We start from the raw sequence: 11,696 nt of genomic DNA, 5'->3' as shown, positions 1-11,696 counted from the left end.
GTATTGTGGGTGTTTCAGGGAAAAGGTGTACATTTGACCTCCATCATCTAGGATGTGACAATGGTTCATAAAATCTCTCAATTTCTGCCCATTTTTTTTGCACGGTCTTGCAGGCCTTCTCATGCAGCTGCAACAGTAAGTGCATTTGTAAATCAGGACCTTTGTTGAGTTGGGCTCTGGGATGGTGCAACTGTTGAGAATGTGAGTTTATGGTTGTGTGGGGGGGAAAGGGTTGAGTGTGTGTGGGTGTATGTGTGTATCCCACAACTGTTGCGAATGTGAGTTTATGGTTGTGTGGGGGGGAAAGGGTTGAGTGTGTGTGGGTGTATGTGTGTATCCCACAACTGTTGCGAATGTGAGTTTATGGTTGTGTGGGGGGAAAGGGTTGAGTGTGTGTGGGTGTATGTGTGTATCCCACAACTGTTGCGAATGTGAGTTTATGGTTGTGTGGGGGGAAAGGGTTGAGTGTGTGTGGGTGTATGTGTGTGTCCCACAACTGTTTGCGAAGGAGTAAAAGATGTTAGGGACAACAGAGGATGATCCACAGCAAAATATAATACAAATTGAGGTGAGGGCGATGGAAATGCATTTGGCAGTTGATCTACTTCAATTTGGTAAATGGCACTGTGTGCCCCTTTCGAAGGATGGATCCTAGTCTGTTCAGGGCTATGAGATGTGGGGGGTCGGAGGTGGTCTGACGGGCATTGGGATGATGGCCCAGCTCGGGATGAAAAAAAAACAATGTTAAAAACAATGTATGTAGCATTCAAATGACCTCTAATGTATTAAACAAAAATTAAATAAATTTACTAAAGAACTGATGAAGCCAATCTTCCAATTATTTTATATTTACTCATTTAAACATAATAGGCCCAAATACATGAATGGGATGCAGAGGTATTGTATAATATATCCTGTGTTTAGTTCAGCCTGCACTGGTTAAAGACACGTTTTGTGAGAGGTTACCTGGTGGCCGTGGGATTGAGGCATCCATTGAATGTTTAACAGTGGCTGTACTACCACCAAAGACAGTGCTACTAAAGTACAGTAATGTTCTATGCATTAGCACTGTACCGCCACATGATGGCACCATTGTATCCCTTGAGAAGCAAAGGTTTGATGAAAGGCAAATTGAGTGGAATGTTCAGAATGTAACTATTGCTATGACCAAATTCCTAGTTTGGCCCACAATACAAATATTTTGGTTGCAATAAATAAAGTACAAGACAATGTGCTAAGTGAAAAATAACATGCAATACTCTTAGTAAAGCACTTAGGGGTCCTGGAAAATTGGCCTGGATAATCCTTTAAGAGAAAATGGTCTGTAAAATTTAGACGAGGGTGTTGGCAGCTGCATAGGGTTGGAAGAGGTTGCAATTAATTTTGACTGAAGTTGCTCTCCACTAGAGGGTAGTGTTTCCTCAAATATCAGCAGATGAATAACGTTGGCACTTCTTATCCCCTTTTCCAGTATCCGGCCTGAGCTTTGTGATCCATGCATGTAGAATATGTACGAAGACACTTCACTGATGTATGAAGGGAATAGCAATAACATTCTTACAGAAATAAATCTACAGACACATGATCAGAAATGCACACCCCAATTTGTTTTATTAAGTAAAGAAAAGTCTGAAGAATGACCTGAAACTATTTTGCAATTAATTATTTAACAAAAAGAAGGAATGACTTATTTGCATGTTCAAATAATAACAGCATAATTATAACTGTTTGAGAATGATAAGCATTGTATCAAAAAGTACATAGTTGAGAATCAGCAATAAAAGGGGAGGTGGTTGAATATGTATTTAAATGTGTGACGTCACACTACAAAGTAGTATGTACAGGTCAGTAAGTATTGATTTAATATGTAAGTGCTGGTAACTGAACAGCAGTGAATGTGACTGCTGAAAATACAAGACATGAGTTGACAATTAAAGCATATTGCGGCTTAGTAAGTACTTCCACACCAGTACACATCATCTATAGAAACCTCTTGCAGAAAGCTGACACTTTTACTCTGTGGTGATGAAAATACCGTACTGTTAATATGCAATTAATGTTCATGTAAACTTTTCAGAGGGAAGTAAATCGTACATAACTTCAGGGGAGAAAAGGGGTGTTTTTCCTACGGACGACAAAATAGTTCACTGTTACAGTCTCAATATGGGGTATAAAGCCGACACTGGCCTCGATACCCAAACATACTGTACACACTATTTGGGTTACAGAAATGCTTTGCAATGACTAGAAATTACAGTGGTCGCTAAACTGAGCGACAGAATAATCTCAATGAAAAAATGAAAGTTGAAAAAAATGGTCCTTATACAGTGGAGGTGCTTCAAAATGTAAATGATTTATTTTCGACAATGATTTTAAATCTGCACTGATCCGTAATTCTATTATTTGACAAAGCTTTGTTTCTTCTCTCAGAAAAATAAGATATTCACAAGCATATAGAGTAAATTGACCTCTAAAGTAGATGTTTTGGAAGTAACTCATAAAAAAATAAAGATGGAAAAGAAAAAAGGAATCATTGAGTTTGTCTCGCCAGGAGAAGTGTCCCCGTCTACTCCGTATAACTCCGTATATTAACAAAACATCATTTACTGTACATTTTCAACTCTAATATATATATATATATATATATATATATATATATATATATATATATATATATATATATATATATATATATATATATATATATATATATATATATATATATATATATACACTTTTAACTCCTGTCGTTAATGATTTAACATCCAAAAAATAAAATAATCAATCTTCAGTGGGTTAAAAGGGATCCATAAAAACGTCAAAAGCTGGTATCCTGCAGCATTCACGATGCAGTATGACTTTACGGGTCAGAACGTCACATATAAAGCACAAACAGACCAAACTAAAACTCCTTAACCCCAGTAGGACTACCGCTGGTCTCTGCTGCCACAGTGTCAGTGACTAAACCTCAGTGTCTTTCTATCCCTCTCTCCTCCTATCACAGCAACATAGACTCCTGCATGGTGAACGCCTCTGGTGCGTGCCTGTAGTGTTGTCCTCCGAACAGCGGGGGGAGCTGCTGCCTCATGGTGGGCTGCTGCTGCTCGTGGAACTGTGTCCTGTAGTGAGCCAGGCCGTCAGGGCCGGGGGGGAAGGTGAACTCCTGCACGGGGGACATCTGGGCCCTCTGGAAGCTGGGGGATCGGGGTACACCTCCAGGGGCACGTGTCATGTCACCACCTTCCTGCTGCCTCCACGGCTGCACCTCCACTGCCCCTCCCCGGCCTGGCCCCTCAGACAGGTAGGGTTGTGTCTGCTCCCCTCTCCTGTGCCCCTCGTACCTGTTGTAGGCAACAGTAGGGTACACCGGATAGGCGGCTGCAGCGGAGGTGAGCCGTGTGGGCTGGTGCAGGTATGTGGAGGCGTTACTACCAGGGCTGTCCAGCTGCTGTATGGTGCGGGGGACCTGCGGGGCTACAAGGGTCCGGGGGGGCTGGGCTGAGCTGGGAGGCTGCCTGTGGGTGGTGGCATAGGAGTTGTTCATGAGGGCCTTCTCCGGAGAGTGGCTGGGCCGCTGGGTGGTGACGTACGCCCTCTCCCCATACATCAGACCCATAGGTGGGGTGCCTCGGGAGGGCGGGGGGCCGTAGTGCCTGTCCTCTCCCAGTCCCCTCTGCTCAAGGCTCACACTGTATGGGGGGTAGTGGAGTGGCACCATAGCAGGCCGGCCGGGGGAGTACTGCTGGGGGGGCGTGTGGTACTGGCTCTGGCCGTTGGGGTGGACATAGGGTTTACCCCCCGCAGGGCTGTTGAGTGACAGAGCAGCAGGGATGTGGCGTTTGGCCTGCCTACCCACTGGTCCTTGCAGTCTGGGGGTGGGGGGTAGGGATGGCGATGGTGGCCTCTCCAGCTCCTCCACAAAGTCCTGCTCTGCCCCCCCGGGCACGTTGTCGTACTGAGAGGAGTTGGAGCCGCGGTTGGAGCCTGGGATCAAGCCCCTGGAGCGGGGCCGGGGGTTGAGCAGCAGGGTGTCATCAGGGCTGGAGGGATCCGGGGAACCACCGCGGCTCAGCTGGATCTCCCTGGCAGCCGCTGCCTTGGCCGCCTCCAGCTTGGTCTCGGACGGCTTGACCCAGCGCGGGGCGATGTCTTTACGGGAGCTGCTGGAGGCGGCATTGGAGTTGTGATTGGCCGTGGCGTGGTTCTGAGGCTTCCCTCCATCCACCACTTTTATAGGAGGGTTGTTGTGTGGCGAGGGAGAGGGCGCTGGGGACGGTGTAGGTGTGGACCCTGTCTCTGGAGTCGCAAGGGGGGGTACAGAGGGCTGTTTGCAGTGGGGGTCGATGTGGACGGAGGGCTGTTTGCAGTGGGGGTCGAGGTGGATGGCGTTCTCTCCGGACCCCCGTGATCTGGCCTCCCTCTTCTCAGCCTTGTGCTGCCGGACCAGCTTCTCCAGGGAGCCCCTGCCCGCCCGGTTGGGGGGTTGGCTGTCCCGCTGGTGCTCGAGGGAGGGGCTGGGCGCTTTTGGGGGCTCGGCCGGCTGGGCGTGGCTCTGACCATTCGCCACGTGGTTCTGGTTCACCGCCGGCTCTGGGGGAAGCTGCCCAAGAAGCTTCTTGGGATACTCGTCCTCTTTACCTGCACAGATACAACAGACAGACGGGTTAGAGCACCTGGAGGGAGAACACAAAACGGAAAAGGCATGTTTTCAAACGAAGAATATTAAAAAAAGGGCAATATGGATTCATGCAACATCACTGCCGACGGGGGGTGAAAATAAAGAGAGAATTACATTCACCACAACACTGAATAATCACGTCTCCACAGGCGAGAAACCAACCAAGGACATAACAAAACACAACATCTGAAATAGATATCTGATATTAAAATCCCAGAGCGCGAGCCAGAGGCGTCCAATTAGGAAGTGCCATTCAAAAGTGTAGACTGAAATAATGTGTTTTCACTCAGTTTCATTAAAATGTAGGTAGCTGCAGCAGCAGGCCGACCTCAAAAGGTCAGACTGAAATGAGCTACCGGACTGTCCTTAAAGACTTTACAAGCACTTGTAAGAAGTAAAGTAGGAAACGTGGCTCAGTTAGCAGTCAAGGACAAACAACATAAATATCTCAACTCCATGCTGTTTTAAACTATATTACTTGATGAGTATATTATTATTATTATTATTATTATTATTATTATTATTACTACATGAAAATAAAGTGCAGTACAGGTGACACAGATACACAGAGAAACAGACAGTGAAGGTGGGACACTGGATGTGTTGGGCTCTGGTAGGAACAGTGTGTCCACAATCACCATAGAAACCAGGAGACACGAGCTGGAGAAGAGGAAGTGATGTGACAGGACCAGGATGTGTTGTGAGTTTGAACCAGGAAGTGCTGTCACTGACTGTTATTAATCCACAAACTAAAGTGGCTCTCTATTGTGTAAGAATGTGTCCCATTTCCCTGTCCTTAGACTGAACGGGTGAAAACAATATGGAGAAACTCTGCCTGTAAGTCACAGCATCCATCATTCCTACACAGCTTCCTGTCCTTCTCTAGTTTCACTTAGAACCACTAATCTGAAAAGCCTGGATAAGGGAAATAATGGCTCTTAGGTTGGGGATAAAGGAAAGGAGACAAGAAGTCAGAAGCCATTCAAATGTATTGGGACCCAGCCGAGATCAGTGCTTTATTGCTTTCACCCACCCAGTCTTCTCAATTTGGACTCAGGAGAGGAAGCCGCTTGAGAGTATTGAGGATTCACCCAGGAAATATGTGTTCACTGATACAGGTGCTTAAGGGTTGCCAAGTTAAGGGTAGGATGCAGTCCCCACCCCACAATCAAAACGTAAACACAGACAACAACCCATTCAAACCTTTGTTTAGCCTCTTATTAAAAACCTCATCCAGCAATTTAACTGTCAAAGTTGGAAGAGTTCTGGGTTGAAGATGAGCTCCGAGTGCTGCAGTCGAACAAAAAGCCTCCTCTGTTGGATGATACTTATTATCCTGACACCAGGAAGAGAAAATAGCTCTCTCACCGTGTGTGTGTGTACACACACAACCAGGGTGGTAGGATGCCACAGTACATTAGGACATTTGGAGGTTAAGCCATTATGTAGTCTACAATGTTGAGCGGTGACCAGTCAAAGCTTTAGGCGAGATGTATCTTACTAACTGAAAGTATCGACTCAAAGTATCTTACTAACTGAAAGTATTGACTCAAAGTATCTTACTAACTGAAAGTATTGACTCAAAGTATCTTACTAACTGAAAGTATCGACTCAAAGTATCTTACTAACTGAAAGTATTGACTCAAAGTATCTTACTAACTGTAAAGTAGGAATTAAAGTATCTTACTAACTGTAAAGTAGGATTTAAAGTATCTTACTAACTGTAAAGTATTGACTTAATATATCTTATTAACTGTAACGTATTGACTTAATATATCTTATTAACTGTAAAGTAGACTTAAAGTATCATACTAACTGTAAAGTATTGACTTAAAGTATCATACTAACTGTAAAGTATTGACTTAAAGTATCATACTAACTGTAAAGTAGGAGTTAAACAGTTACTACTGTATTGATAATGACTATCTACAGTACCTCGCTAAAAGCAGGCAAAGACAACGAGTGTGGTAGTAATAGAGGAGGATAATCCCTCCACTACAAGACTCCAAGGTAGCTTTACCAATAGTAGCTTTACCAACAGTAGCTTTACCAACAGTAGCCTGGTCTGAGTTGCAGTAGCTACCGCACAAGGTTGCGGTAACATTGTGAGAATGCTCTGTAAGAAAACCCCAGGGCTGCTGGGTAGACAGGCGACAGACAGACGTAAAACGGAGGGACAGGCGGAGGAAGGGAGGGATGGACAGATGAAACAGGGGAACACCAGTCAGGATAGCCCACCGGTTACTGTCGTAGGAGGGGATGTGGCCCCCACTCCCACCCACACTTTTGTAGGCTGGGCCGAACCATTGGGAGAAGAGGGAGAAGAGGCAGATTAAGCAAGAGACAGAAAGCAAGATGAGACAGACTGCTATCACTAATTACTACTACCACTGGTAATACTACTACATAGCAACCAGCAGGAGAGCTGTGTGTGTGTGTGTGTGTGTGTGTGTGTATGTGTGTGTGTGTGTGTGTGTGTGTGTGTGTGTGTATGTGTGTGTGTTTGAACTGGAACTGTGTGATTGAAGGGGAATGTAAGTGAAGTAACATATGCAGGGTGATACATCCGTGTGTGTGTGTGTGTGTGTGTGTGTGTGTTGATATTTTAAGCTTGTGTGTGGCAGTTGTCTAATCTGCATGTGTGGGACAAATGTATAGCCTACTGTAATCAGTGTGTATGAGAGGTGTTGGGGGCAGAAGGCTACCTGGTGCGGCCAGCTCCAGTTTGGACCTCCTTAGCTCCACCATGTTGTTCTGCAGCTGCTCAATCACAAAGTCATCCTCATAGAAGAAGTCCTTGGCCAGAGTCACCTGCAGAAACTCAACCAGATCCTCCATAGACAGCTTCAACAGGTGCTCTGCAAGCAAACACACACACACACACACACACACACACACACACACACACACACACACACACACACACGGTGTGAGAACAGTTTCTCCTGTGCAGTTTGAGGACAGTCACAGATCTTAGAGGTTAGCGGAGGTGGTTCAGTGAACATGATGAGCAACTTTGCCTGAGACCTGAAACTGGGGCTTTAGTTCAGCGGGCTAAAACCAGGTGGTCACAATAGCACTGTTCTGGTCTTACTCTTGTGCAGTTTGAGGACCGTGTAAGACATGGCAGTCAGAACTCTCTCTCCCTCCAGGATATAGATGTCCCAGATCCGCAGGGTCAGGGTGAAGGGGGTCTGAGGGAGAGATTGGAAGAGAGACAGAGAGAGGAAGAAAGATGATGAAGAAGAGAGAAAGGGAGAGAGAATGAGTGAGCCAGAATGGAGGAGAAATAAATATATTTTCAAAATATAATTGAACACTTTCTTTAGCGCAACACGCGCAGTAGGCATGGTGTGATAATGACTGATGCTTTACAAAGACATATTTAGAAAAGCTGCAGACCTAAAGGATACAGAGGGAAGGGGATGTGATTCAGACACTCACCCTGTCTAACATACTGATACAGAGGGAAGGGGATGTGATTCAGACACTCACCCTGTCTAACATTCTGATACAGAGGGAAGGGGATGTGATTCAGACACTCACCCTGTCTAACATACTGATACAGAGGGAAGGGGATGTGATTCAGACACTCACCCTGTCTAACATTCTGATACAGAGGGAAGGGGATGTGATTCAGACACTCACCCTGTCTAACATTCTGATACAGAGGGAAGGGGATGTGATTCAGACACTCACCCTGTCTAACATTCTGATACAGAGGGAAGGGGATGTGATTCAGACACTCACCCTGTCTAACATTCTGATACAGAGGGAAGGGGATGTGATTCAGACACTCACCCTGTCTAACATTCTGATACAGAGGGAAGGGGATGTGATCCAGACACTCACCCTGTCTAACATTCTGATACAGAGGGAAGGAGATGTGATTCAGACACTCACCCTGTCTAACATTCTGATACAGAGGGAAGGGGATGTGATTCAGACACTCACCCTGTCTAACATTCTGATACAGAGGGAAGGGGATGTGATTCAGACACTCACCCTGTCTAACATTCTGATACAGAGGGAAGGGGATGTGATTCAGACACTCACCCTGTCTAACATTCTGATACAGAGGGAAGGGGATGTGATTCAGACACTCACCCTGTCTAACATACTGATACAGAGGGAAGGGGATGTGATTCAGACACTCACCCTGTCTAACATTCTGATACAGAGGGAAGGGGATGTGATTCAGACACTCACCCTGTCTAACATACTGATACAGAGGGAAGGGGATGTGATTCAGACACTCACCCTGTCTAACATTCTGATACAGAGGGAAGGGGATGTGATCCAGACACTCACCCTGTCTAACATACTGATACAGAGGGAAGGGGATGTGATTCAGACACTCACCCTGTCTAACATTCTGATACAGAGGGAAGGGGATGTGATCCAGACACTCACCCTGTCCAGGAAACACTGGAAAAACCACTTCATAGTGTACAGGCTGGTGAACACCTCCTGTGTGTCCTGAAACAGAGGTCAATGAGCCATTACCACTCCGTGTCCGTGTGTGTGTGTGTGTGTGTGTGTACGTATGTATGTGCGTATTAAAAAATGGCAGTGGCCTTGGTTTAACAGCAGTGGTGAATCCGCCAATGTGCCCTAGGCCCCATATTAAAAGTAGAATAAAAGCCATGTTTGTCTGTCTCTATGAGTGTGTGTGTGTGTGTGTGTGTGTGTGTGTGTGTGTGTGTGTGTGTGTGTGTGTGTGTGTGTGTGTGTGTGTGTATGTGTGTGTGTGTGTGTGTGTACGTACGTATAAAAAAATGGCAGTGGCCTTGGTTTAACAGCAGTGGTGAATCCGCCAATGTGCCCTAGGCCCCATATTAAAAGCAGAATAAAAGCCATATCTGTGTGTGTATGGTTGTGTGTGTAGACAATGCATTTCTCTCTCATTCCACCACCCTTTAATCTCAACACATCAAAGGCTGCTGTGCCACTCAACTCAGTCCCCCATACCAGCTGGCTTAGGCTGTCATTCATATACCACTACCCCCTCCCCAGGCTGTGTGTGTGTGTGTGCTCTGCGGGCCTCACCAGGTGTGACTTCAGTTTGGGCATCATCTTCTTGAGGATGCGGTCATGGTGCTCCTGGAAGCGCATCAGCTTGGGGAAGCCGGGGATAAAAAACCCTAGAGGGGAGGAGATCACAGAGCATTTTTATAAAATGTAGGAAATTACTCTGGTGGTTCTCGCTGTGTGTGGGTCTGAATGGAAGGGACGGGAGATTGGGTGAGCTCAATAGATATCTGGTAAGGAGGTGTAAGGGAGGGTTCTCTAGAAATGTGTTTCTTCACGTTTTATGGGGCCCAGAAGAGACAGCCTAAGTCCTGGAAAGGTATGTGTGAGATGGGTGTGTGGGTTTTGCGTGGGCTATTGAATGACGGTCTAACACTTCGATAGGATGTTACACAGTGTGTAGTGTGTGTGTTTACCATGCATGGCGTGTTTCTGTCCAGACAGCAGTTTGACCAAAGCCCAGAAGGCATCCTCTTCATTCATATAGATGAGCAACAGAGCAGTGATCTGACTCATGCCCTGGCAGTACCCCACCTCCTATATACACACACACACACACACACACACACACACACACACACACACACACACACACTTTTATAATGTATAGACAAACATACAGTTGAAGTCGGACGTTTACACACACCGTAGCCAAATACATTTAACCTCAGTTTTTCACAATTCCTGACATTTAATCCTACTAATAATTCCCTGTCTTAGGTCAGTTAGGATCACCACTTTATTTTAAGAATGCGAAATGTCAGAATAATAGTAGAGAGAATGATTTATTTCAGCTTTTATTTCTATAATCACATTCCCTGTGGGTCAGAAGTTTACATACACTCAATTAGTATTTGGTAGCATTGCCTTTAAATTGTTTAACTTGGGTCAAACATTTCAGGAAGCCTTCCACAAGCTTCCCACAATAAGTTGGGTGAATATTGGCCCATTCCTCCTGACAGAGCAGGTGTAACTGAGTCAGGTTTGTAGGCCTCCTTGCTCACACATGCTTTTTCAGTTCTGCCCACAAACTTTTTATGGGATTGAGGTCAGGCCTTTGTGATGGCCACTCCAATACCTTGACTTTGTTGTCATTAAGCCATTTTGCCACAACTTTGGAGGTATGCTTGGGGTCATTGTCCATTTGGAAGACCCATTTGCAACCAAGCTTTAACTTCCTGACTGATGTCTTGAGATGTTGCTTCAATATATCCACATAATTTTCCTGCCTCATGATGCAATCTATTTTGTGATGTACACCAGTCCCTCCTGCAGCAAAGCACCCCCACAACATGATGCTGCCACCCCTGTGCTTCACGGTTGGGATGGTGTTCTTCAGCTTGCAAGCATCCCCCTTTTTCCTCCAAACATAACAATGGTCATTATGGCCAAACAGTTCCATTTTTGTTTCATCAGACCAGAGGACATTTCTCCAAAAAGTATGATCTTTGTCCCCATGTGCAGTTGCAAACTGTAGTCTGGCTTTTTTATGGCGGTTTTAGAGCAGTGGCTTCTTCCTTGCTGAGTGGCCTTTCAGGTTATGTCGATATCGGACTCGTTTTACTGTGGATATAGATACTTTTGTACCTGTTTCCTCCAGCATCTTCAAAAGGTCCTTTGCTGTTGTTCTGGGATTGATTTGCACTTTTCGCACCAAAGTACATTCCTCTCTAGGAAACAGTCCTGAGCGGTATGACGGCTGTGTGGTCCCATGATGTTTATACTTACGTATTATTGTTTGTACAGATGAACGTGGTACCTTCAGGCATTTGGAAATTGCAACCAAGGATGAACCAGACTTGTGGAGGTCTACTATTTATTTTCTGAGGTCTTGGCTGATTTCTTTTGATTTTCCCATGATGTCAAGCAAAGAGGCACTGAGTTTGAAGGTAGGCCTTGAAATACATTCACAGGTACACCTCCAATTGACTCAAATGATGTCAATTGGCCTATCAGAAGCTTCTAAAGCCATGACATCATTTTCTGG

General features: G+C 45.4%; 1 protein-coding gene across 3 annotated transcripts in view; it reads right to left on the bottom strand.

Annotated features, from left to right (window-relative positions):
- Window positions 1-2,703: 2,703 nt before the first annotated feature.
- The window catches only part of LOC110490363 (USP6 N-terminal-like protein), a 91,397-nt gene continuing 82,404 nt past the window's right edge, over window positions 2,704-11,696 (bottom strand). For all 3 annotated transcript variants that reach the window (XM_036944725.1, XM_036944723.1, XM_036944724.1), the window contains 6 exons: window positions 10,126-10,246; window positions 9,728-9,822; window positions 9,092-9,157; window positions 7,773-7,872; window positions 7,384-7,536; window positions 2,704-4,638 (listed from right to left, as the gene is read on the bottom strand). In XM_036944725.1, the coding sequence (XP_036800620.1) occupies window positions 2,999-4,638; window positions 7,384-7,536; window positions 7,773-7,872; window positions 9,092-9,157; window positions 9,728-9,822; window positions 10,126-10,246 (2,175 nt within the window). In that variant the 3' untranslated portion in view covers window positions 2,704-2,998. The remainder of the gene's footprint in view (window positions 4,639-7,383; window positions 7,537-7,772; window positions 7,873-9,091; window positions 9,158-9,727; window positions 9,823-10,125; window positions 10,247-11,696) is intronic.

This window comes from Oncorhynchus mykiss, chromosome 15 (assembly GCF_013265735.2).
Source record: "Oncorhynchus mykiss isolate Arlee chromosome 15, USDA_OmykA_1.1, whole genome shotgun sequence".
Lineage (NCBI taxonomy): Eukaryota > Metazoa > Chordata > Actinopteri > Salmoniformes > Salmonidae > Oncorhynchus > Oncorhynchus mykiss.
Note: the sequence above shows the minus strand (reverse complement) of the source record. Positions and strands in the feature narration are given on the sequence as shown.